The following is a 25411-nucleotide window of genomic DNA, read 5'->3' on the forward strand; positions in this document are numbered from 1 at the left end:
GGGTGGTGCCCTCTGGTGTGGAGGTGCCCATTGATGCTCAGTGACCATCCGGGTCTGATGCGACTGCCCAGGTATAGCGTCACTTTCTGGGGGCCTTGAGGACTGTGACATTGTTGTATTTCCTATGAATGGTGGAAAGCAAATAAATACACTTATGTACATGGCTAAAAGAAGGCATGTAGGAGAAATGACCCCAGGATGAGATTTCTAGTTTGGGTTAGCCCCGTGTTTCTGTCATATGTGAGCGTGTGTGTGCCAGCCCTCTGTCTGAGAAACCCTTGTTGGTAAAAGCCCTCATTGATCTTTCTTTCCCTTTTCTTCCTAAGGAAATGCACCAGCAATGCACTACTGAGATGTCACTGTCCTGAGTGCTAAACTTGCTCTTCCGTTTTTTGTGCAGACTCCAATTCCAGTATTCCAGAACCACTTCAAAACCCTTCTGCAGAGCTTCCTACGGAGGCAGCGGGCAAAGAACTGCACAACCACCTCCCTCTAGATATTGACAATGACACAGAAAGCACTGCTCTGTGAAGGGAGCCAAAACACGCTTTCCTTTCCTGACGGGAAAACTGACAGAGCCAACAGTGAAAAGCTTCTCCTGCCGGCACGGAGACCTGTGTGCACCTCAATGCAGGGCGAGGAGCTGTGCAGGAGAGGTGTAATGATCTGTGTGTCTCAAGTTATCTACATCCCCGATGGAAGGAATTAATCACGGCAGAAGCGTGCATAGGAAGTGTAGCTGCTGCTGTTACCAACGGTATTAGCGAAATTCCAACCGATTTTAAGAAGTGAATTATTAGTTATTTAAAGTGCATGTATTACGGAAGTAATCTTTTTAAAGCCGCGGTTAGACTCTTATTCTAGTTGTTAGGCGTTACAAGGAGAGGCCTTGCGAGAGACATTCCCTCACTGCTTTGCTGCAGGTTTTTGAGACGTGAACCAAAGCCGGCACAGCGGCGGTGACTGCTGGCCCTGTCACTGCTCACAGCTGTGTGTGCTCAGTGCCTTGACGGACTGTGACTGCAGGAGGAACCTTACTGTATTGTAATCATTTCAGCGCTACTCTGTGATCAGTACCTAATCTGTATTTCATAGTTATTTGTATTAACCAGCCTGCTTTTTGTTTATGTGGAATTAATGATTGTTTGGAGAAAAAGCTGTGGAAGTGGTTTCGTGCTTTCATAGGAAACGGTTGGATTTTGAAAGAAAAAAAAAAAAGTTCTTTGAACATCTGTTTTGATGCATCAGTTGGGTGAACGTTTATAAAATTAAAGACCGCCTTTTCTCAACCTGAGCCCCTCTTAGTTCCGCGCGCCAAAACTGCCCCCCCCCCCCCCCCCTTCTGGGGTCCAGCAGGAGTACTGTCCAATCCCGTCCCCGCTCCCCTCACGCGAGAACCGCCCAACTAACACCGCCCTATCCAATCCCGTCCTTGCTCTCCTCAGGTGGGAAACGCCTACTAAGTGCCGCCGTGCCCAATCCTGACCCAGTAAGAACAGAGCGGCCTCTTCACCGCGTTTTTCCCGGCCCAAATTGCTATAGGGGCCGTCAGCGCTGTGGTAGCCTCCGTACTACGTGGCTAGGTCGTTTCCCGAGCACCAAACGCAACCGTTCCGCTGCTGCTACTGGAAAGTCGGGTCCTATGCCACCTCTCAGCCTCGATCACATCCGTCGGGGAACTCCGGAGCAGCCATTGCTGGCCGAGTGGGCGGGTCGAGCGGGGCAGGGCGAGGATTGGTTTGGGCAGGGCGGGAGTGTCTACGAATCGGATTGGGTGAAGCGGAGCAAGGCGGGAATGGAGGGCGGGCCAAGCCCTGACTGGGCTGCGGCGGGGATTGGTTCCCGCTGAAACTATCTAGGCAGTGATTGGCTCTGAGCCAAAAAGGCGGGAACAGGAGGTGTGAAATACGAGCGCGTGCCGCAGCGTGAGGGAGTATCGGCGAAGGTGAGAAGGCGGCGGCGGCGGCGGCGGCAGAGCAGGGAACGGAGCCGGGAGCAGAGCGGAGTGCGGTGAGCCTGGCTGGGAAGCTGCGACTGGGGGTCGGTGAACTGATGAAAGGATTGGCTGTTGGCCATCGCGGCGATTTAGGTGGGGGCCGCGTGCGGTGTGCAATGCCTGTGGGCACTGTGTGGAGATGGAGTCACGGCGGGAAAGGACTGCTGGTGGGCTGCTGCGGGAAGACAGGGCAGCTGTGCAGAAGTGCTGGAGCTGAAACACAGAAGGAGCGGAGAATAAAGATGTTGTGAGAAAACAGCAAGAGCTGAAATCACTGGTGTGAGCTTCCTATAAAGTTTTGTGGGCAAATATTGCTAGAGCTGAAATTGTGGGGCATGAGTTGGAAATAAAGCCTCATGGGGACAAAAAGGGGAGGCAGTGAAAGAACAGAACATGTGTTCAAAATAAAAATTGAGGCGGGAAACAGAGCATGTGGTAACAGTGCAGAGCTGCTGCTGGAACCCACAGCACGGTGTGAAGGTGTGTTGGAGAGGCTGAGCTGCACAAAGCCAGGGCATCTCACTGGAGTGCAGTGCTGAGCTGAAGCTGACAAGGAGCTGAGAATAAAGGTGTTGTGGGAAACAGCAAGAGCTGAAATCACTGGTGTGAGTTTGTTACAGAGCTTTGAGGGGAAATGGAGAGTCGTTATTGTGGGGTGTGAGATGGAAATCAAGATTTGAGGAAGGGAATCACAGATCGAGGTTTGAAATCCGTGGGTATGAGCTGACAGTGCAGAGCTGCTGCTGGAACTGACAGCTCAGGGCATGGAATTGTGTGAGCAGAGCTGTGCAATGCTGGAGCAAACCCACAGTGTGCTGGGGCTGATGGAGCAGAGCTGGAGCTGAAACACACAAGGAGCTGACAATAAAAATCTTTGGGGAAAAGGGGCAAGAGCTGAAATCACTGGTGTCAGTTTATTACATTTCTTCATTGGGGGAAACAGGGCAAGACATGGGTTGCAAATCAGGATGTGTGAGGGGACACAGGGCAAGGGCTGAAATCTCTGTGTATGAGCTGGTAATGCAGAGCTGCTGCTGGAACCCAGGGCACAGGGGTGAAGCTGTGTGAGTGAGGCAGAGCTGTGCAGTGCAGGAGCTGAATGAGACCAGGAGCTGAGAATAAAGATGTGAGCAGAATCCACAGAGCTGAAATCACTGGTGTGAATTTATTATAAAAATTCTGGGGGGGAAACAGGACATGAGCTACAATCATGGGGAGTGCACTGGGAATAAAGATTTGGGGGCATCACAGGGCAAGAACTGAAGTCAGTCGGTGTGAGCTGACAGAGCAGAGCTGTACGACGCTGGAGCACAACCCCAGTGTGCAGAGCTGAGCTGAAGTATGGAAGGAGCTGAGAATAAAGATGTTGTGGGAAACAGAGCAAGAGCTGAAATCACTGGTGTGAGATTGTGATTAAGGTTTGGGGGGAAATGGGGCAAGACGTGAGTCGGGCTATGGGATCCTTGGGGGCCACAGGGCAAAGTGGAAATCACTGCGTATGAGCTGGTAATGCAGAGCTGCTGCTGGAACCCACGGCACGGGACAGAGATACGTCCAGCAGGCAGAGCTGCGTGCAGCCACAACACCTTGTGTACAGTGTGCAGTGCTGGAGCTGAAACAAGGAGCTGAGAATAAAGATGTTGTGGGAAACAGGGCAAGAGCTGAAATCACTGGTGTCAGTTTGTTACAACACTTCACTGGGGAAAAGGATCTGTGAGGGGACACAGGGCAAGGGTGGAAATCACTGTGTATGAGCTGACAATGCAGAGCTGCTGCTGGAACCCACAGCACGGGCACAATGCTGTGTGAATATGAGGCAGAGCTGTGCAGTGCTGGGGCAGCTCACTGGAGTGCAGCGCTGGAGCTGAAGCTGACAAGGAGCTGAGAATAAAGATGTTGTGGGAAACAGGGCAAGAGCTGAAATCACTGGTGTGAGCTTCCTGTAAGGTTTCTGGGGAAGTCATGTGTGAGGTGAAATCATGGGGCAGGAGCTGGAAATCAAGGTGCATGGGAGGAACGGAGGGGAAGCCCTGAAATGATGGCACACGTTGGGAATAATGCTTGGGGTGGGAAACAGAGCAGCACTGACAGTGCAGAGCTGCTGCTGGAACCCACAGCACGGGGTGAAGGTGTGTGTGAGACAGAGCTGTGCAGTGCTGGAGCTGAAGCTGACAAGGAGCCGAGAATAAAGATGTTGTGGGAAACAGCAAGAGCTGAAATCACTGGTGTGAGCTTCCTATAAGGTTTTGTGGGCAAATATTGCAAGAGCTGAAATTGTGGGGCATAAGAGGGAAATCAAGCCTCATGGGGACAAAAATGGGAGGCAGTGAAAGAACAGAACATGTGTTCAAAATAAAAATTGAGGCGGGAAACAGAGCATGTGGTAACAGTGCAGAGCTGCTGCTGGAACCCACAGCACGGTGTGAAGGTGTGTTGGAGAGGCTGAGCTGCACAAAGCCAGGGCATCTCACTGGAGTGCAGTGCTGAGCTGAAGCTGACAAGGAGCTGAGAATAAAGGTGTTGTGGGAAACAGAGCAAGAGCTGAAATTACTGGTGTGAGTTTGTTACAGAGCTTTGAGGGGAAATGGAGAGTCGTTATTGTGGGGTGTGAGATGGAAATCAAGATTTGAGGGGGGGAATCACAGATCGAGGTTTGAAATCCGTGGGTATGAGCTGACAGTGCAGAGCTGCTGCTGGAACTGACAGCTCCGGGCATGGAATTGTGTGAGCAGAGCTGTGCAATGCTGGAGCAAACCCACAGTGTGCTGGGGCTGATGGAGCAGAGCTGGAGCTGAAACACACAAGGAGCTGACAATAAAAATCTTTGGGGAAACAGGGCAAGAGCTGAAATCACTGGTGTCCGTTTATTACAAGACTTTGTTGGGGGAAACAGGGCAAGACATGGGTTGCAAATCAGGATGTGTGAGGGGACACAGGGCAAGGGCTGAAATCTCTGTGTATGAGCTGGTAATGCAGAGCTGCTGCTGGAACCCAGGGCACAGGGGTGAAGCTGTGTGAGTGAGGCAGAGCTGTGCAGTGCAGGAGCTGAATGAGACCAGGAGCTGAGAATAAAGATGTGAGCAGAATCCACAGAGCTGAAATCACTGGTGTGAATTTATTATAAAAATTCTGGGGGGGAAACAGGACATGAGCTACAATCATGGGGAGTGCACTGGGAATAAAGATTTGGGGGCATCACAGGGCAAGAACTGAAATCAGTCGGTGTGAGCTGACAGAGCAGAGCTGTACGACGCTGGAGCACAACCCCAGTGTGCAGAGCTGAGCTGAAGTATGGAAGGAGCTGAGAATAAAGATGTTGTGGGAAACAGAGCAAGAGCTGAAATCACTGGTGTGAGATTGTGATTAAGGTTTGGGGGGAAATGGGGCAAGACGTGAGTCGGGCTATGGGATCCTTGGGGGCCACAGGGCAAAGTGGAAATCACTGCGTATGAGCTGGTAATGCAGAGCTGCTGCTGGAACCCACGGCACGGGACAGAGATACGTCCAGCAGGCAGAGCTGCGTGCAGCCACAACACCTTGTGTACAGTGTGCAGTGCTGGAGCTGAAACAAGGAGCTGAGAATAAAGATGTTGTGGGAAACAGGGCAAGAGCTGAAATCACTGGTGTCAGTTTGTTACAACACTTCACTGGGGAAAAGGATCTGTGAGGGGACACAGGGCAAGGGTGGAAATCACTGTGTATGAGCTGGTAATGCAGAGCTGCTGCAGGAACCCACAGCACAGGCGCAATGCTGTGTGAATATGAGGCAGAGCTGTGCAGTGCTGGGGCAGCTCACTGGAGTGCAGCGCTGGAGCTGAAGCTGACAAGGAGCTGAGAATAAAGATGTTGTGGGAAACAGGGCAAGAGCTGAAATCACTGGTGTGAGCTTCCATTAAGGTTTCTGGGGAAGTCATGTGTGAGGTGAAATCATGGGACATGAGCTGGAAATCAAGGTGCATGGGAGGAACAGAGGGGAAGCCCTGAAATGATGGCACACATTGAGAATAAAGATTGGGAAGGGAAACAGCAGCACTGACTGTGCAGAGCTGCTGCTGGAACCCACAGCACGGGGTGAAGGTGTGTGTGAGACAGAGCTGTGCAGTGCTGGAGCTGAAGCTGACAAGGAGCCGAGAATAAAGATGTTGTGGGAAACAGCAAGAGCTGAAATCACTGGTGTGAGCTTCCTATAAGGTTTTGTGGGCAAATACTGCAAGAGCTGAAATTGTGGGGCATAAGGTGGAAATCAAGCCTCATGGGGACAAAAATGGGAGGCAGTGAAAGAACAATGAAAGTTCAAAATAAAAATTGAGGCGGGAAACAGAGCATGTGGTAACAGTGCAGAGCTGCTGCTGGAACCCACAGCACGGTGTGAAGGTGTGTTGGAGAGGCTGAGCTGCACAAAGCCAGGGCATCTCACTGGAGTGCAGTGCTGAGCTGAAGCTGACAAGGAGCTGAGAATAAAGGTGTTGTGGGAAACAGAGCAAGAGCTGAAATCACTGGTGTCAGTTTGTTACAGAGCTTTGAGCTCGCTGAAATCGAGTGAGAGTCGTTATTGTGGGGTGTGAGATGGAAATCAAGATTTGAGGGGGGGAATCACAGATCGAGGTTTGAAATCCGTGGGTATGAGCTGACAGTGCAGAGCTGCTGCTGGAACTGACAGCTCAGGGCATGGAGGTGTGTGAGCAGAGCTGTGCAATGCTGGAGCAAACCCACAGTGTGCTGGGGCTGATGGAGCAGAGCTGGAGCTGAAACACACAAGGAGCTGACAATAAAAATCTTTGGGGAAACAGGGCAAGAGCTGAAATCACTGGTGTCCGTTTATTACAAGACTTTGTTGGGGGAAACAGGGCAAGACATGGGTTGCAAATCAGGATGTGTGAGGGGACACAGGGCAAGGGCTGAAATCTCTGTGTATGAGCTGGTAATGCAGAGCTGCTGCTGGAACCCAGGGCACAGGGGTGAAGCTGTGTGAGTGAGGCAGAGCTGTGCAGTGCTGGAGCTGAATGAGACCAGGAGCTGAGAATAAAGATGTGAGCAGAATCCACAGAGCTGAAATCACTGGTGTGAATTTATTATAAAAATTCTGGGGGGGAAACAGGACATGAGCTACAATCATGGGGAGTGCACTGGGAATAAAGATTTGGGGGCATCACAGGGCAAGAACTGAAATCAGTCGGTGTGAGCTGACAGAGCAGAGCTGTACGACACTGGAGCACAACCCCAGTGTGCAGTGCTGAGCTGAAGTATGGAAGGAGCTGAGAATAAAGATGTTGTGGGAAACAGAGCAAGAGCTGAAATCACTGGTGTGAGATTGTGATTAAGGTTTGGGGGGAAATGGGGCAAGACGTGAGTCGGGCTATGGGATCCTTGGGGGCACAGGGCAAAGTGGAAATCACTGCGTGTGAGCTGGTAATGCAGAGCTGCTGCTGGAACCCACGGCACGGGACAGAGATACGTCCAGCAGGCAGAGCTGCGTGCAGCCACAACACCTTGTGTACAGCGTGCAGTGCTGGAGCTGAAGGGGCAGCGCTGGAGCTGAAACAAGGAGCTGAGAATAAAGATGTGAGCAGAAAGTGCAGGAGCTGAAATCGCTGGTGTGAGTTTCTTATCAAACTTCCCAGGGGTAATGGGACAAGAGCTGAAATAATGGGATGTGAGCTGGAAATAAAGCTTGACGGGGAAACGTGGGGCACGAGCTGACAGTGCAGAGCTGCTGCTGGCACCCACAGCGCAGGGCATGGAGGTGTGTGAGCAGAGCTGTGCAACTCTGGAGCACAGCCACAGTGTGCAGTGCTGGAGCTGAAGCTGACAAGGAGCTGAGAATAAAGATGTTGTGGGAAACAGCAAGAGCTGAAATCACTGGTGTGAGCTTCCTATAAGGTTTTGTGGGCAAATATTGCAAGAGCTGAAATTGTGGGGCATAAGGTGGAAATCAAGCCTCATGGGGACAAAAATGGGAGGCAGTGAAAGAACAGAACATGTGTTCAAAATAAAAATTGAGGCGGGAAACAGAGCATGTGGTAACAGTGCAGAGCTGCTGCTGGAACCCACAGCACGGTGTGAAGGTGTGTTGGAGAGGCTGAGCTGCACAAAGCCAGGGCATCTCACTGGAGTGCAGTGCTGAGCTGAAGCTGACAAGGAGCTGAGAATAAAGGTGTTGTGGGAGACAGAGCAAGAGCTGAAATCACTGGTGTGAGTTTGTTACAGAGCTTTGAGGGGAAATGGAGAGTCGTTATTGTGGGGTGTGAGATGGAAATCAAGATTTGAGGGGGGGAATCACAGATCGAGGTTTGAAATCCGTGGGTATGAGCTGACAGTGCAGAGCTGCTGCTGGAACTGACAGCTCAGGGCATGGAATTGTGTGAGCAGAGCTGTGCAATGCTGGAGCAAACCCACAGTGTGCTGGGGCTGATGGAGCAGAGCTGGAGCTGAAACACACAAGGAGCTGACAATAAAAATCTTTGGGGAAAAGGGGCAAGAGCTGAAATCACTGGTGCCCGTTTATTGCAAGACTTTGTTGGGGGAAACAGGGCAAGACATGGGTTGCAAATCAGGATGTGTGAGGGGACACAGGGCAAGGGCTGAAATCTCTGTGTATGAGCTGGTAATGCAGAGCTGCTGCTGGAACCCAGGGCACAGGGGTGAAGCTGTGTGAGTGAGGCAGAGCTGTGCAGTGCAGGAGCTGAATGAGACCAGGAGCTGAGAATAAAGATGTGAGCAGAATCCACAGAGCTGAAATCACTGGTGTGGGTTACTTACAAAATCTCATAGGGGAAATAGGACAGGAGCTGAAATAATGGGATGTGAGCTGGAAATAAAGCTTGAGGGGGAAACATGGGGCAAGGGCTGACAGTGCAGAACTGCTGCTGAAGCCCACAGTGCAGGCATGAAGGCACATCCATCTGCTGGAGCATTTCCTGCCTGAATCTGATGGAGCTGAGCTGGATCTGAAACAGTGACGACAAGTTGGAAGATTCTTGGAGGAAATATTGGGCACAAGGTGTGAAAACTTCACTTTCAGACAGTGCAGTGCAAAGCCAGAGAGCTGCTTTGCTCGAGTATCCAACTCCTGGAGGTGACACGCACACTGTGAGTTGCACCTTTCCTGAACTGAGCCAAAGTAAACGTGCAAGCAGATGGCACATCCAGCAGCTGGAGCTGTCGGAAGGTAGAGCTCCTCTTCCACAGACTGTGCAGCATCTGTAAGATGGGGCAGATCTGAAACCGAAACACAAGGCGTGCTCTGGAAATACAGATCTTGACATGAGGCACAGGTCGTGAGCTGAAATGTTGGATCTGGGGGTGAACGTGGCATGTGGGCAGAGGTAGAAATGCCGCCGCCAGCAGAGCTGTGGGAAGCCAGAGCTCTTACTTGGAGTGAACAGCATCAGGATTAGAACTGCGGGGACAGAGCTGGAAATGTGGACTCTGGGCAATGGTGGGGCCACAGCACCCCTGGATGCAGCTCCTGTGCCCAGCTGCTGTGTGCATGTGGAGCTGGCAGCAGGAGCTCTGCCTGCTGGTGGATGCCTCATTTCTTGTGTTTGCTCTGGGTGCTCCCTGGGCAGCGCCAGGCTGAGGATGGCAGTTGAACCCCAGCAGCTGCTGCCCACTGTTCCAGGGAGCAGCAGCACCCTCAGCCCAGCCTGAGGATACGCAGGGACTCTGCTGGGTGCAGTCCTCAGTGCACAGTCATGCCAGGGTCCAGGCCTGGTGCTGTTCAGCCCTATCATCCCCCTGGGGTTCCAGGCATCTCCATAATAAACTTAAAGATCGTCTTCTGTCAACTTAAGGTATATTTATTCAAGTGCATCACTAATGTGACCACTTCTGCAGCCCATGAGATGGCAGTTCCACACCCACAGCAGTGCAGTTATCCCTGGGCTCTGCTGCTGCTCAGCTCCTCCTGCCTCATGGACTGCAATGGAAACCATGCATCTTTGTGTTGGAATTTGTGTGAAGCAGGAGAGTGCAAGAAGCAGCGCTGGGAACACACTGCATCAGGCAGATAAGTGCAAGGGAACGGGCCATACAGCTTCTGTGAATGAAAGGACAGCAAGTAACAGCAATAGTCACATAACTCACTGGACTAATTTAGTTAACCTATAAATTCCATCATGTTCCATAATACATTTCATTCAGGTTACTAAACTAGACCTAAAGCCTCACTGCAAAATCAAACTGCATTCTGTAGAGGATGCATTGCACTTGCTGACATGCTCCAATATTTTGGTCGCTCTCTGCTGCTGCAGCCTGAAACCCCCACAGCTGCCCAGTTCCTTCTGCTCGGGTGTCCTGTGGCAGGAAGGATGCTCCCTGCTCTAGGTCCTTGCTCTGCCACTGGAACAAGTTTTCCAAACTCTAAGTTCAGTGCTACAAGTCAAGATTCTAGCTGCGTGATTAAATTTGATGTTTGCCCCCAAACTGCGTGCAACGTACCTGAATCCAGGGCAGGCTGAATAGGACTCAAATACATTCTCAGAAAATCTACAGGGCTTGAACATTCTTCAGCTTTACACAAGTAGCCAATAGTCTCTGCTGGGATGAGCAGCTCAGGGGCAAGAGTGTGCAGACTGTCACTGCTGTCACCCTGTGGAACAAAGAGCATTTTGATGCAGGTGCAGCAAGGGCACAGGGCTACAGGTTACCTAAGCAGCAGGGCTGGAGCTGCTCCCCATTCCTGTGTCCTTTGGGAGCGCTCAGGGACAAAGCCCAGGAGAGGCACTCATGGGACACAAGCCTGTGGCAGTGCTGTGAATGATCTCAAATGATCTCACTCAAACAACCACACAAAACAGGCAGACACAGGTCTGAGAAGCAGCGCAGAATAAAGCAATGACTTTCTGTGATGCTTCCATGCTGCCTCCAGAATCCTCTGAGCTCTGGACTCTGCGGCTGCTGAATGGTGTGGGGGAGTGCAGGGCTGGGGGGGGAAAACTGAACTTTACCTCAGCAGATTTTAGCACATAGTCTGCCACGTTGACCAGGAGCGTAAGACACTCTGCGACCACCTCTTCTATAGACTGTGATTGCGTTGAGTCTTCTGGATGTGTCACAGGAGATGTCACTGCCACATCCCACCTCGCGAACAGCCTGCTCGGGATGTTGTGTGCCACCACCAGGGCTTTGATTTCCTGGAGAAGAGCACTGAGTGGAAAGGGAGTGAATTCTGCCCTTGAGAACAGCAAGCAGTTTGTATCATCACATTCATGTTTCATAATCCAAGCAGCGCATGATCTGCACTCAGTGTTTCCTGAGCACAAAGTGCTGCGCATGTTGCACACCTCCCACCCTGGCCCTTGGGCGAAGCGGATCATCCAACAGAAGCTTTTTTCCAGTTGTGCTCTAACAGCTGTGCAAGGGTCTGAGCAGACTGGTGGATGGGAGGGTAAGAAATGAGCAGAAAAGCAGGCGGGATTTAGTGAGCAAATGGAGGTATGGGATGCTACTGGGCCCACGGCACCCAGAAGGAGAATGAAAAGTCAGTGTAATTGTACCTAACGTTCTGATTAACCTGAAAGGAGCTGCCTACCACTTCTGTTACAATTTATTTTTCAGCAAAGGTAATGGAAACCACTCACCTAGGACCCTGATTTTGGAGAGAAGCAAGAGCTCGGATGAGAAAATGTATTGTGCTACTGCAAGACTGCAGAGGAAAGGGTAGAGTTTTTATGAAATTGCATATCATAAAATACTATCTGAATAAAAAGTAATTCTTCAGTATCCATCCTGTAAATAGTCCTTGCCTTTGAGACCCACGCTCTGAGGACAAAGCATGTTCCCATCGTGCCTGACAGCACTTCATGCTGTCACATCCCTCCCTGCTCTGGGACAGTTCGCTTCAGTACAGGGGGCAGCAAATTCCAGAGGAAAGCTGCCGACTCCACACCCCTCAGCCCTTAGTTCTCACTTTAAACCAGTGGGAGTCAGAGGCGGTCACATGTTTGCAGTCAGCTGCATCTGAACAGCCTCGTTTGTACAAAGCTGAATTGAGGCCATTGGATCCCTCTGGGAATTCCTTTAACTTACTTCCACTACATGAAGAACATGTCCGGAACTGAGAAGCAGCAGCCCTGAAACTCGTTCTCTTGTGTGGTATTCTGACGCGTCTTCAAACAATTCTCTGTGATAACCTTGTTTCAAAATAAGTAGTTTGTTACAATGCCCACAATGGGAGTTCCAGCAGGTCAGTTCTCTGTCCTGCCTGCTCAGATTTACAAATTACGCTTTTTTTATTCAGAAGCATTAAAGTATCACTTTAACAGGAACATGCGGATTGCTTCTTGAAGCATGCAGCACTACAATTTGTGTCAGCTCCTAAATCTGCACCCAAACCTCACTACTAGGTGTAGCTGGAGTCCAATTCCTGTTGGCATTCATTGAATCACAAAATCACGAGTTGGAAGGGAGCTCTGAATGCCACGTGGTGCCACTCCCTGCACTGAGCAGGGACCCACAGCTCCATCAGTGCTCAGAGCCCCGTCCAGCCTGACCACGGCTGTGTGCAGGGTTGGGGCACCGCCACCTCTCTGGGCACCCTGTGCTACTCCTTTACTCCAGAGGTGCAGCTACACCGTTGTTGCTGTGGATGCACGTAGCGCAGCCTCTCCCCGATATTGGCACCAGCTCATACAAACGCTCTGGGAAAACAAACAAAACAAAACAAACAAAACCCAGCTCCCTTAATGCTCCTCACAGGCAGAGCCACCCACCTGCCACCTCCTCCTCCGTCACCTCCTCGCGGAGTCGGGCCACGACCAACAGCCGCTGCAGCGGGACGCGGCACTGCGGGCAGAGCACAGCGCGCACAGCTCACCACAAAAGCCGCCGCCGCCGCAGCCCGGCCCGCCGCCCGCCCACCTGCAGGGTTCGGCGCAGCCGCCGCCGCCGCACGGACAGGAGGTTCCTCCGCTCCAACTCCAGCGGCTCCGGACAGCCGCGTCGCACGGCCGCTCCCGTCTCCTCCTCCATGGCCGGGCCCTGTGCCGGGAGCCGCCGGTGGGGGCCGCGCTGCGCTCGCGGAGCCGGGGAACGGCCGTTGTGCCGCGCGCCAGGGCCACGCCTCCGGCTCGGGCAGGTGCTGCGAGTTCCGGCAGCCACACGAGGCCCTGGGGATGGGTTGGATACCGAGCTGAACGCGTCGGCGGCACAGCCCGGCCACGTTTCTCCTCTCGAGGACGAGCTGCGCCTCCAAGCACATCCGTTCTCCTGGCGGAAGGCTTTAACCGCGCTGCACCGCCCGTTCCCTGCCCACCCTGGAGGAGTGTGTGCCACTGGGCTCAATCGTCCCATCGCTGCGCCTCGGCTGAGTGGCGTGGATACGGGAATCCAGGCTGTAAGCCGTGCCCCGAGGTCAGTTGTGCACCCTGGCGGTTACAGGGGCTACAGCGCAGGGAAGCCGCGTGTCTTATGTATGGTTACACGTTAAATAGGAACAGAATCCAGATGTCCTAAGTGCCAGGTAGTGCTTTAACCCCAAAAAGCATAATTATATACTTGGAATAACCAACACTGCGCTCCCGCCTCAGCTCGTTGTGCTCAGCTTCGTGCATCCAGCTTAGGTCTGCAGCTGCACCGAGCGCTGCTAGAGGTGAAATGAGGGCTGCGTTAGGGAGAAGGGTCTGTCTTCTTAAATAAAACTTAGAAAGCACTATGAGTTACATTAATCCTCTGCTAATTATTATTATTTACACCAATTAACATTAGTTGATGTCATCTGGGATCAAGCGATGGACTGCTATGCGAAGTAGGCCCAGAGGAAGACCCCTGCACATATGCTCAGTATCAAGTTGATGTTCAGGACGTGCTTCACCAGTGGGTTCTCCTCCAGGGAAGCCATGGGACACTCGGGTTTGGCTGGCGCCACGTCCTCAGGGTTCTCCTGTCTGCGTTCCATCCCACAGAGCCACAGGAGGGTTCTCACCAGCTTTGAGTCCTTCTTGGTGCCAGTCGGACCTACAGGGGCAGCACAGAGTAAGCGTGACCAACTGCAGATCCCAGATCTATGTCAGTATGGCCCTGTACAAAGGGCCTTGATGCAGAAGTGCATCCTCACTCTTCAGACAAGTACGCTAGCTACTCTGAGGTGTGGGAAACCCTTCAAATAACATCTATTTGGGCTGTATGGCCTATTTCTTTCTTCCTTGGAGATCTGAGCTCAAGCTCTGCTCTTCCCAACATTTTAGGAAGCAGTAACAGCATCAATCTAAAAGCCCATCTCTAAGTATTTGGAGCCCACCAGCTTCCTTTGCCACGTGCATACTTTGTCCAGTTAGGGTTACTCCACATTACATGTGTGGAAAGGAAATACTCCCAGCTTTGGGCTGGATTGGGCCATGTGTGACAAAGCATCAGTTTGCAACAAGAACGAGACTTCTCAGCACTGAGAGATCTGCACTTCACTTCCTCGTTACCTTACTGATCTTTTCCTTAGCTTTTTATAGATCAGAGGAATACACAGCTGCACAGTTGCATAAACAGTGTCCCAAGCCTGGCAAAAACAAGTGATGGTAACCATTGCTGGAAAATGCAGAATGAGTTGCTGTGCATGTTTGTACCTAATACCGACAAGCACAAGTTTTAAAAAATGTAAATCCTCCTTCACTGATCTGTCAAGAGCTCCGCCCAGGGCTCTGGGTTCTCCCTGCTGCTAGAGTCCATCAGAAAACATCACTGAAAAACAGAAATGGAATTTCATGAAAGTAACTGTGTTTTTCCTCCACCCTCCCCTTTCAATCAGTTCTCCTTGCAGCAGGTGCAGGCAGCACTAGGCTCTATGCAGGACAGTGGCATGGCTTTCTGCATCCCATCCAGCTCCTTCTTGATTTCAAGCATATGTAATGCCATCAAGAGATGGAAAAGAAACTAAGCTTTTGCTTAGGTGAAACTGTCAGGTAAAACCCTTTAGCATGCCCTGAAGATACAGAAATCCAGAGGAAGCAGTTTTAACTGTTCTTGTCTTCAGGGTGCACATTGCCTAGGGTTGTTAACTGTGGGTGTTACTGAGTATGGTGTTGGAGCACTTACATTTGTTATCATTTGTACTACTTTCAGAAGCAATGCTTATATCAATCTGGAGAGCTGGGCGCTCAGCTTCGCGTGCTCCTTTGGCAGTGTCAGGAGAAGTGCTGACCGCTAGGTCTTTCTTGGCTGGAGGATCCCCACGTGTGAACCAGGTAAGCCGACTTATCTGATGGCATGAAGAGTGGTGTTAAACTGCTTTGCGGTCGCTTAAAGGACTGCCTGAGCAGTACAGCAGCCTGCAGAGAGAACACTGTGAGGGGTTGAAGTCTGTCCTCCCGCTCTGCTGGAGCAGGTGAACGGCTCAGTGCCCCGCTGCTGGCAGCAGAGCGGCGCTGGGTTAGTTTTATCTGCAGCCTGAGAGCTCTTGGAAGGAAGGAGGTCTTCACTTTTGGTTACTGTGTGGGTATCGCTGGATGCAGCCTGAGCGGGCCGGGGAAGGGAGCAAAAGAATGGAAACCGTGGCCAGTGAGGAATGATTCACAGGACGGGGGTCGTTTAGAGAAGAAAAGACAGATGGGAGATAGGATGATTTTCTTGAAATATGTCAGAGGCTCATTAAAGAGGAGTGTTCTCGATACCAGTGACAGGGCAAACACGAAGGGATGAGCACAACATGAAGCTGGAAGGATTCAAGTTGGAGAAGAGGAAAAACTTCTGCAAAGAGGGGCAGGATGTTGAGCTGGTGGTGCGCTTCCCTGGGCACCTCCCTCTGGGGGCTTATGGGAGCGAGTTCGCCACGGGTCTTTCAGAAATGCCAGGTTAGTCCTGTCTCGAAGCAAGAGATGCATTGGCTGTACGATTTCTGAAGGTCCCTTCTGGCCCTCCTTTCTGCTATTTACGTTTTTTTGTAGCCTCAGTATGTCTATTAAAAGTAGTCAAACTGGCACAAACCTGTTCCAGAGGAAGTGTGCTCTCTGCCCTTGATTTCTCTTTTCTGCGAGTAAAAATGGTTCCTCACTAAATTAGTAAGAGTTCATAAAGATGACCCAGAATCTGGAATTTCTTGGAAAATAGAGGGAAAAAGCTAGTTTGTTATGCATTAAATACACACGTTTGAACTTAAGAACAGCTCTTTGTAACATCAACTGTTGACCTGTTTCCAGGGTGGAACTGTGGATATACGGGACCAAAACCTTAAAAGGAAAGCAGCAGGGCGCCGGAGCAAAGGAGGGATTGCTGTTACAGGTTGCTACAAGTGTTTTCGTGGACTGAGAATGGGTGGAAACGCCCATTTCCAGATTATTTATCTCCGCCTCATTCCCATGGATGTAACGTGAGGCATCCATTCACCAATAAGGGAAGCAATGGGAAGGGTGGACGCACCATTTCCTCCGAGGGGGGCTCCGTCAGCAGGCTGACAAGCAGCACGGTGAGCGTGGAGACGGCCGCCAGGACCATGGAGAAGTAGAGGTAGTGCATGTAGCGCAGCACGCCCGGCCGCGTGTCCCGCTCCCCGCACTGGGGCTCAGGAAAGATGAAGTCCAGCACCAACCGGATGACGCCCATCAGCAGCCCGAGCACCAGGCCCCAGAACGCGCCCTGCGAAGGGAGGGTTATTTGCTGGAGCAGGAAATGTCAGCCCGCCCAGGACTCAGGGCTGTGAGCTGCCAGGCTTTCTCCTTCCTGTTTGTTTGTTTGGCAGCCTCCCATCCCTCCTTTTCCCACTTGCGCTGTTTTATCTAGGTGCGCTACTGCTGTTACAGTAGTGTGGTGTCTGCCCTGTATTGGAGACCAGAGGGCCATTCAAGAGAGGTGTTTGCATCCCAATGGCTGCTTTAACCACAGGTGCTATTGACTGCCCTCCAGCCAAGCGAAGCCAGGTTTGAGAAGGCTTTACACCCCATACTCAGCACCAGGTGAGGAGCTGCAGGCTTTGGATTTCCGGTGCTGTGCTCTTTAAATATGTGGGCCCCCTGGTGCAGATCACACAAGTGCATCTAATGAATGGCAAGCAAGGCTCTAACGAGCTTCAGGCTTTATGAAGGGCACCTTGCAGCCAAGCAATGCAGTCCTCTCACTGCTTACAAAATGTCTTTTGAAAAGCACCAGGAATGCCTGCCTCAGGGATGACTGTCCAGCACTGCCTAGAGGGGCTGTTACCTTCTCATTTGCTCGCTTCCAGAAGCAGCCCAACATGAACACCATTGCCACAGGGGGCTGCAGGTAGGAGCTGATGGATTGGATGTAAATGAAGAGCTGCCCGCCCTGGCCAGCCTGGACCAGTGGGATCCACAGGATAGAGACCACCGTAAGTAGCAGCACAAAGACCCTATGCAAGAAGATGTCAGTATTGTTAGCTCAGATGTTTCTTTTCCAATTGTCCATCTCACAAAACTCCTTCTGAGATCACTTGTAACCACGAGGCCTCAGCTTTAGCACTGCTGCAAACCTGTACACTATGGGGCTCTCAGCCCGTTCTCCCTTATCGTGGATCCCTTGTGACATACCTGCCAATGATCATGAGCTCCCACTCGGAGCATCGAGGCCGGAAATGTTTCCAGAGGTCCATGGTAAAAATGGTGCTGGCACTGTTGAAGATGGATGTGAGGGAGGACATGAGGGCTGCTATCATCACGGCCATCATCAGGCCCCTGAGTCCTGGAAGCAGAAAGATCAGTGCAGCCTCACTGAGAATCCCAAATAACCACTTGCTGTATGCTGTCCCTCACCACACTTCCATCTAGCCCAATGTAGCCCCACCAAATTACAGCTGCAGGTTTTTTCCTTTCTGGCCTTTTCCTGCCCAGGCTGCTCACCTGTAGGCAGGAGCTCTATCACCAACTTCGGGTAAGCGATATCAGAACAGCCGGATGGGTTGCCACAGATTTTCTGACAAATCTCTGGCTCTGCACAAGCCACCAGGTCTGAAATAAGCAAGGCAGGTGAGAAGCAATATTCAGGGGTCACAAGAAACAGTATAGCTGAAGGCTGCTGCAGGAGAATTTGCATTCTGCTAGTTGTAGCTGGGAGGAAGTTTTGTCATACTTTGGGACTTGATGTCCTGCAAAAGCTGTCTCAGCTGCACAGGATGGACACAACCTGTAGCGGCTGTCAGAGGGAGCAGAACTCTCCTTCAGCACTGACCTGGGAAGAGGATCCGGCTGATCATGCCCGGCATCACCATCATGAAGAGGGGCAAAATCTTCAGGTAGGAGGTCATCAGGGAGCCTCCCTTGGCGTGTGAGAGGTTTTTAGCAGCAAGGGACCTCTGAACGATGACCTGGAGAGGAAGAAACACTTTGGATCTGCTGCTGGGTGGGGCAGAGCCAGCTCTGGTGGTGGGGTTGGGTCAAGCACTGCTCTTTGGCACGCTGTGTTTGTTTATATGTTGTGTTCTCTAAACTATTGCAACTGTAGAAAAGCGAGCACTGGAGTGAAGGTGATCAGAGCCCTGCAGAGCTGAAAGAGTTTAAGAGTGCCTCATCTTTATGGACTGGGATTAACAATGAGACACATTCTCTCCTCTTTCTACATTGAAATAATTCACAAAACCTAGTTGTGCTTCTGCAGTCTTGCAGTCTGAGGATTGAAAGCAACACATTTTACTGCGTTGCTGTCAGAAATAGTGACTAGTCCAGGCTATGCTGCACACCTCAGGTCTGCCATCGGAGTCAAACAGCTGAGAACACGTCCTCAAAACCCAACTGAGGCGGAAGCAGCGACGCACCTGGTCAGTGCACCAGTACCACAGGGACGGGATGGTCATCCCCACCAGCACCCCTGGCCAGGGAAGGTCAGAGTTAACAGGGTCCCGGAAAATGTGGAAAGCGTCTTCCCTTGGCAAGCCGCAGCTGCTGTTCTCCTTGCGGGTGCTGGGAATGGCATCAAAGTATTTTGCCTGCAGACCTTCCAGACCGCCGACTTCAACAAAGCCTAAAATAGGTCATGAGAAGCAGTCATCACGTCTTCTGTGCCCTTGGTTTTTAGTTTGCTCGATAGATGGATAGCTATGGTCTCTGTAAATCCTCCACAAGCATTCTTTAAAATCAGGAGTTACTGGCTTGGCAACTGATCCATGGCAGGGGGTAGGAATGAGATGATTGTTAAGGTCCCTTCCAACCCAACATTATGGCAGTGTAATCTATTCTACAATTTTAATGCTGGACAGGGGATGGCATCATGCTGTAAACCTGTTGGCTAGAGATGATGCTTGTTCATCTTTTATACTACCTCAGAACCTATTTCTTTAATTAATTCTTCATGGAGTTCTCGTGCATTTTTACCACTTAAGAACTACTGTAAGATTATTTGACTTGATAAGATTACATGAACACATATTTCTACAGGGAAAAAAACACATAAAAAGCAGTTCTCAGAACAGCAAACAAGTAAACACTTGTAATGACCCAGCACGTCTGTAGTGCTAAAGCTTCTGTAAGCTCAGCAAGGAGGAGCACTCACTGAAGACCATGAGGCTGATGGCACCGACCAGCATGATGAGGGTCTGCAATGCATCCGTGTAGATGACGGCAGCCAGACCACCTGTGGGAGCAGAGAGCAGAGCTGGAATCTGCTCCGACCCCCTCGGCAGCACCCCGGGGAGCAGCGCCGTGCTGCTCTGCCCGCACTCAGCCATCCCTGCACCTCGTGTTGCAAATCAGAATGAATCACCATTTTGTCACCAAGAAGCTGATGTCCGGTATAAATACTTCTATGGGAAATGCATGGAAAAGCTCCAAAACAAAGCCCAGGCTGAATATGGAGGAGGAAAAACAGCAGTGGTGGAGGCGATCTCTGTGAGCAGCAACAGGAGGGGTGAGCGCTGGGAAAGGAGCAACCTTTGTTTGTGTGGGATTTGTGCTCGCTCCGTGCATGGCTTTGTTCCATTTGGCCACTGTTAAGCCCCAAAAGGGCACCCAGGACTGACAATGATTTTTGCATTACGCAGCTCATTGCTATGTTAATCCCTCATACTCTAAAAAGCCCAGAGGAGGAACTGCACTGGGCAAATGCCACGAGCATCACTTCTCTTAAAGGAGAGACTGCCATGCATTCATATGTGGCGTGGCCTTGTAAGGGGCGTTCACATACTCACTCCTGGTAATTCTTTTTAACAGGTAAGTTACCATTTGCTGTTCTCCTTGTTTTCCGTACTCATGGCAAAAACAGATAGAATGTGAAATTTAGGGCTCCTACCAGAAGCATGAGGCTGTTTTGTGCATTACATGCACACGCTGAGCAGGACCTGCTGTGCTCCGACCTGAAACTCAGCCACGCACCTGCTACGGTGTAGACAGCAGTGATTGCTAGCAGGCCTGCCACAGCAATGTAGAGGTCCCAGTGCAAAGCTTGCTGAATGAAGAGGGCCCCAGCGTACATATCAACCTATGAACAAAAATGATTGCAGTTGCTAGGTGACATTACCCAACCCCTATAAGCTGGTGATGCCAGGGAACGGACGTGCAGTGATTAGCATCACAGGATGTTCTTAAGGAGCATCCACAGGACCCCAAGTATGCAGTGCTCCCAGGGATCAGGCAGGTGTGCGCCAGGCTCCCGGCCCACCTGTGCCCTGTGTGCACAGGAAAATCACAGACAGAGACCTCTCCACTTTCTCCAGCTCGTGCAGTGCTGCACAGTTAATGAGCAGCTCGCGGGGTTGCGCAAGGCTTGCTCCTGTTATTCATTCCAGGCACTGCATCAAAGGGAAGCAGCAATAAATCACAGAGCTCTTTCTGCCTGAGCACATACCAGCTCCTGCATTCTTGTTAATCCTGCAGATAGCAGCAGTAGGTGTTTGTGCAGGAAATGAACATGCAAAGGGAAGAAACTGGGCAAGCCAGCCAGGCATACAAATCTAACAACAGAGCATCCACTCAGCTTAACCTTCCAATGGGTAATTGCTCAGGATGTTGACATCTAGCTTTCTCCTTACTGTAGCAAGCATTCAAATCCCTAACAGGGAAAAAAGTAATCATTTTTGTGTAGCTTCTCTAAACAGCTACAGTTCACCTTTTTCAGGTACTTTAAAAATACACCTCTATTTCTGTTAATCCGGGGAAGGGCCAACCATTGCATCATCTTTTCAGTACCTAAAGCAGGGCTATCAGAGAGAAGGGGACAGACTGTAGCAGGGTCTGTCACTACAGACCTACAAGAAGAAACGGTTTCAAACTCAAATGGGAGATTCAGATTGGATCTAAAGAAGAAGCTGTTTGCAGTAAGGGCAGAGAGGCGGTGCCCCATCCCTGCAGACACCCACGGTCAGGCTGGACGGGGCTCTGAGCACTGATGGAGCTGTGGGTGTCCCTGCTCAGTGCAGGGAGTGACACCACACGGCATTCAGAGGTCCCTTCCAATCAAACCATTCTCTATCTCTGTAATCTCAGCCTGGCTGGGTAATGCACTCTTCCAAAGCAGCTTGAATTCAACTTCCTACCATTTTTTCCTACTCACTGATATTTTGGTGAAGATATAGATGAACAAGTAGAGAATCGCCAGGAAAATCTGGATTCTTTTTCCACCGAAGCGTTTCCGTAGGTACTCTGGCATGGTGGTCACCTGTGTGGGACAGACATGCTGGAAAGGCAGCAGCACACAGGGCCTCAGCTGGGAGCCGTGCAGCTGCAACTGAGCATGGCTGAGCTCCTGAGCCACGTGGGGGTTTGAATGCCAGAAAGTGACTGATGGACACAACGGCCCGTTTACTTACTCCTGCTGCTATGTAAATGGGAAGGAATAACCATGCCAGCACCAAAACAGAAAACATGCCCTGCAAAACAAGTGGAAAGGAAGGTCAAAATGCTGCTCTAGGCTGCAGTCAGGTGGGGAGAGCATGCGGCACTCAGGGGCATGGAGACCTGGGGACTCTTCAGGCCCCCCAGCAGCTGGTAGAGGCAGCAGAAGGGTTGCCAAGCATATGGAGCCATGCCATGCCATGCAATGCCACACTCACATTCCACTCATAGGCTGTTGCAGCGATTCCTGATGCAGCTCCTGACCCTGCCAGGCCAATGAAGTGCCCGCTTCCAACATTGCTGGCAAACAGGGATGCACCCACCTGGGAAGAGAGGCAGGGCTCAGGCACTGTGTCCCTGGGAAGCTGGGGGTGCACAGAGGGGAGGTGGCAGGGAGACACTGTGCCAGCCAGACACACTGGTCTTGGAGAAAGCCAGCATTGTTATTGGGTCTTTGCAAAAACACGGATCACATCTTTCTTCCTTTTGGAGAAATGAATTCTGCACGGACAAAGGTCTCACTGTAACCTAGGAGCACAAGCAGGATAACAACAAAGATACTTACAGGCCACCATGCCATCTGTCCCCCAGCCAGAAAGTAGCCTTTCACCGTGCTGCGCTGCGTCTTCCACATGGACTGAGAAAGCAGAAGAGCAGAACAAAAGATCACCATTATCAGCTGCTGCTCAGAACCGCACTGAGCGCATGGCTGCTCCCCCAGCAGGAGCCTGTCCTGTCCTCACTCCAAACCCACAGTGAGGCAAGCAATTTTGGACAAGAGCTGTGGGCACCTGCAGTTATCAGGAGGAGTGCTACACATTGCATGTATTACATGTTGACTCCCATTCTTCAGGGATCTCAAAGGTTTTCATGTGAAATGGTGAGTTCTGCATCGCATGTGGAGGCAGCAGCCATTCATCTTGCTTTGTGACAGCCAGACTGTGCTTCTGCTATTGCAAAAGCCATGCCAGGAGGATGTCCTGCTGCCGTAATTGTATGCGGGGACTATTTTTAATTTACAAAACCTGCTGGCAGGACCTCACCGCTGACAAACACAGATGATACATGGGACAGCAGTTCCTTCCCGAATAAACAAAACGTTATTAGTAGTACTTGGTACACGACTTCTTCCTCACAAGTGCTCTCAGTGCCTCCACAAACACTGGAGCTGAACAGCCCTCCTGCGGTGCAGTGAGGGCACTTCTCCACACTGAAGTAGGTGAAAGGATCTGTCAGCTGTGCCCTTCCACTCATGTAGTTGAATTCAGTGAAGTATGGCTTGATTCAAGCCGAAGTAAAATAAGCTGAAGTCCAAACAGCCATATTCTTCAATATAACAGCGGTCTGAATGTTAAATGCTTACCCAGAGCCCAACAGCCAGGACAAACACAAAGTACAGCACGAGGATAGTGATGTCTACGGCGCCAAGTGTCTTCTGGGGAAACACATCCCACTGGGGTGTCACCAATGATGGGGTACTGCTGGTGCTCTCCATGGCTCTCTGTGCAGGATGGGCGCTTCCTCTGGGCATAGATCTGAAAAACATGGGCTGTGTGGTAGCAGCACTCTGGCAGAAGGGGAAGATGCTGACTGCTCCTGAACATCCCCAGGGTGCCCTACTCTGCCCAGCCACAGATCTGCTCTCCATTACCCTGCTGAGCTGAGGAAATGTCCCCTGGGCCCACAGCACCACCAGGACACCGAGTGCCCACTCCTCCTTCTGCTCCTTATGCCTGGTCCCTTGGCTACTGCTGCACTTGTAAGGTGACACTTATAAGCTCCCACCTCAAAATGCTGGAAAAGGTGGGGCAGGGAAAGGCAGTGTCACCTGCTGCTGGGGAGAGGAGCAGCCCAACAGGTTCTTCCCCCGAGCCCTGAGCCCAGCACAGCACAGAGACATCTGCCTGTGCCTTGTGCATGGCTTTCACAATGCTCTCTGGCCTCACCCATTTGTTGATACAAGAAAATGCAGCTTTGACTCTCACCTTCCCTGGTGCCTAAAGAGCTGTCTGAAGTGCAAGCAGCTGCTCCTGGGTATTGCTGGCATGGCCAGGTACATAAAGCCCAGGTATGTGAAGACATAAAGCAGAGTGGGAATGGATACACAAAAGCACATTCACCATCCCTACACATCGAGGCAATGTTGCAAATGCACTGGTGATGAAAATGCAACAATTTCACTGGGCAGCACTGAAAAGTGTCCTGTGTCCCTGCTGAGATCAGCCCCAGCCCAGGTTGGGGTTGCATTTATGGGAATGTTGGGCAGTGGGTGGTTTTCAGGCACAGTCCCATGCCCTGCCATACACAGCAGGTGGGTTGTGCCCTGCGGTAGACACAACCTGGAACTGCAGTGCCAAAGCCCATTCAGAACCACACTCTAAAGGTGAGTGCTGAGAGCACAACCTATGGGGCTGCAGAGCCTTTCCTGTGCCTTACAACATGCCCAGGTCCCTCCGCATCTTCTAGGAGGGCTGGTGTTGCACCTCCCTAAGGAGAGACGTCTGGGCCGGCACTGAGGCTGAGCTGGCACACTTGACTTGGAGAAGATAAATGCTCGTTGGTGTGCCAGCCTCAGGGAGCTGCTAACCCCTCTGCCACCTCCCGCTTTCTCTTTTGAGCTCTCATTCTGCCATTTCTTACCAGCCCGAAGCACCTCCCACATCAGGTGCTGTGCACTTGCAGCACAGTCTGCACTGAGCTACCTGAGTTCGGTGCCATGCAGGGCTTGGCTTTATGTTTTCCCTCTGCAATGTGAGCACCAGCAGCTGTTTCCTGTGTTGCCAACGAGGGAACGCAGAGATGCGCTGGGGGTGTCCCACACCGGGCTGTGTCTGTGGGCGCCACACAGAGCACAGGGACGAATGCAGTGAGCTCAGCTGCTCCGGCTTCAAATCCTCACTCTGCCACAGTGGAAATTTTGCCCGTTTTGTGCATTCAGGTCACAGCGCGGTCCCCCTCGGTTCCTGGCACAGGCGGCAGCGCTTTCCTCGCCAGAGATTGTGAGCAAGGAACATCCGTGGCATTGAAATGCGGCCGCTGAAGCCGGCCTTTATCAATGGTCCGGGGAGACGCGGCCACGTGGGTGCCGAGGCACCGCCGGCGCTGTATCTCTCAATGCCGCTCCGAGGGGATTTTTTAAGGCTTTCCCAGCTCTGTATTCCTCCTACAGTGACCGCCGCCCCCGAGGGTTGTCCGCCCCGCAGCCGCCCGCAGCCCAGTGCCCGACCGCGAGGTAGAAGCCGGAGGACTTACTGCGCTCAGCTGGGTCTCATTCTGCTCCCTCGCGCTAGGCACCACCGAGCCTCTGCCAACTGACGGGCAGCTTAAATATTGCCAGAGAATGGGGATTTGCCAGCGGAGCTGTTAACAGTGTCACAAGGAACGAGGAGGAATATTTATAGTCAAAGTTAAACTAATTGCCCGAAGTTACTCGTTCGGTCTCCCGAGGCTGTGGTGAGAAGTAGTTATTTTCACCGTCAGCGCTCATAGGTCAAACTCCAAAGAGTGCCATCCTCTTAAGCAATCTGCGCAGCTCATGAAGGGACAAGTAACAATGAAAGTCAGCGCCGATGTCCTCGCAGGCTGACACCACAAGACACAGGAGGGAGCTGACAGCCCTGCGTCTGAACGCGTGCCTGAGCCTCACAAAGGGCAGGATTCAGCCGTGAGCTGGGGTCCGTCTGCGAGCCTGTAGGTGAACCCCAGGACTGAGTTC

At 51.6% G+C, this 25411-nt stretch overlaps 3 protein-coding genes and 1 long non-coding RNA gene across 22 annotated transcripts in view; 2 read left to right on the forward strand and 2 right to left on the reverse strand.

The window, feature by feature from the left end:
* The window catches only part of ARHGAP17 (Rho GTPase activating protein 17), a 38576-nt gene extending 37287 nt beyond the window's left edge, over positions 1-1289 (forward strand). For 4 of the 9 annotated variants that reach the window (XM_048961665.1, XM_048961670.1, XM_048961669.1 and 1 more), the window contains one exon: positions 327-517. In XM_048961665.1, coding sequence (XP_048817622.1) covers positions 327-352 — 26 coding nt within the window. In that variant the 3' untranslated portion in view covers positions 353-517. Of the gene's footprint in view, positions 1-326 lie in introns of all 9 variants that reach the window. The other 5 variants (XM_048961664.1, XM_048961676.1, XM_048961672.1 and 2 more) reach the window with 3 other exon arrangements.
* A 666-nt stretch (positions 1290-1955) lies between these two features.
* On the forward strand, positions 1956-6189 carry LOC125700866 (uncharacterized). The gene is made up of 3 exons (XR_007380074.1): positions 1956-2565; positions 3360-3999; positions 5950-6189. It is a non-coding gene; the product is annotated as an uncharacterized LOC125700866 (long non-coding RNA).
* A 1611-nt stretch (positions 6190-7800) lies between these two features.
* TEX47 (testis expressed 47) lies at positions 7801-13243 on the reverse strand. 4 transcript variants are annotated; one of them, XM_048962106.1, is made up of 8 exons: positions 12857-13081; positions 12709-12781; positions 12026-12129; positions 11578-11642; positions 10945-11143; positions 10436-10586; positions 9083-9214; positions 7831-8943 (listed from the first exon to the last, which is right to left on the reverse strand). In XM_048962106.1, exons 1-8 carry the CDS (start codon positions 12965-12967, stop codon positions 8762-8764), a joined length of 1017 nt encoding a protein of 338 aa, XP_048818063.1. In that variant the 5' UTR covers positions 12968-13081; the 3' UTR covers positions 7831-8761. The 4 variants fall into 4 exon arrangements, with proteins under 4 accessions (XP_048818062.1, XP_048818064.1, XP_048818065.1 ...); XM_048962108.1 differs by lacking the exon at positions 11578-11642 and having other exon boundaries at positions 7816-8943; positions 10945-11130; XM_048962105.1 differs by lacking the exons at positions 11578-11642; positions 12026-12129 and having other exon boundaries at positions 7801-8943; positions 12857-13243.
* A 133-nt stretch (positions 13244-13376) lies between these two features.
* Positions 13377-25158, reverse strand: SLC5A11 (solute carrier family 5 member 11). Of its 8 annotated transcripts, XR_007380070.1 has the most exons (17): positions 24949-25157; positions 23060-23231; positions 22262-22333; positions 21915-22019; positions 21672-21731; positions 21416-21520; positions 20239-20344; positions 19421-19501; positions 18687-18892; positions 18104-18239; positions 17776-17883; positions 17467-17617; positions 17120-17288; positions 16343-16558; positions 15023-15185; positions 14554-14668; positions 13842-13951 (listed from the first exon to the last, which is right to left on the reverse strand). XR_007380070.1 is itself a non-coding variant. In XM_048962070.1 (16 exons), the coding sequence occupies exons 2-16, from the start codon at positions 23225-23227 to the stop codon at positions 13734-13736; spliced, it is 2064 nt and encodes a 687-aa protein (XP_048818027.1). In that variant the 5' UTR covers positions 23228-23231; positions 24949-25158; the 3' UTR covers positions 13377-13733. The 8 variants fall into 8 exon arrangements, 4 of the variants coding, with proteins under 4 accessions (XP_048818027.1, XP_048818030.1, XP_048818028.1 ...); XM_048962070.1 differs by lacking the exon at positions 14554-14668 and having other exon boundaries at positions 13377-13951; positions 24949-25158; XR_007380069.1 differs by having other exon boundaries at positions 13840-13951; positions 14410-15185; positions 24949-25156.
* Positions 25159-25411: the final 253 nt, after the last annotated feature.

This window comes from Lagopus muta, chromosome 15, assembly GCF_023343835.1.
Source record: "Lagopus muta isolate bLagMut1 chromosome 15, bLagMut1 primary, whole genome shotgun sequence".
Classification (NCBI taxonomy): domain Eukaryota; kingdom Metazoa; phylum Chordata; class Aves; order Galliformes; family Phasianidae; genus Lagopus; species Lagopus muta.

What these genes read in the sequence shown, in the direction of transcription:
- TEX47 (XM_048962105.1), bottom strand. Translation starts at nt 13,196, where the DNA reads ATGTGCTTGGAGGCGCAGCTCGTCCTCGAGAGGAGAAACGTGGCCGGG. An exon ending in GGCTGCGCCGAACCCTGCAG is followed by an intron (nt 12,782 to 12,856) that starts GTGGGCGGGCGG and finishes CTCTGCCCGCAG; the next exon opens with TGCCGCGTCCCGCTGCAGCG. An exon ending in TCAGCCTGCCCTGGATTCAG is followed by an intron (nt 9,215 to 10,435) that starts GTACGTTGCACG and finishes TTTCGGTTTCAG; the next exon opens with ATCTGCCCCATCTTACAGAT.
- SLC5A11 (XM_048962070.1), bottom strand. Translation starts at nt 23,227, where the DNA reads ATGCCCAGAGGAAGCGCCCATCCTGCACAGAGAGCCATGGAGAGCACC. An exon ending in GATAGAGCTCCTGCCTACAG is followed by an intron (nt 17,618 to 17,775) that starts GTGAGCAGCCTG and finishes TTCTGCTTCCAG; the next exon opens with GACTCAGGGGCCTGATGATG. An exon ending in GGAAGCGAGCAAATGAGAAG is followed by an intron (nt 16,559 to 17,119) that starts GTAACAGCCCCT and finishes CTCCCTTCGCAG; the next exon opens with GGCGCGTTCTGGGGCCTGGT.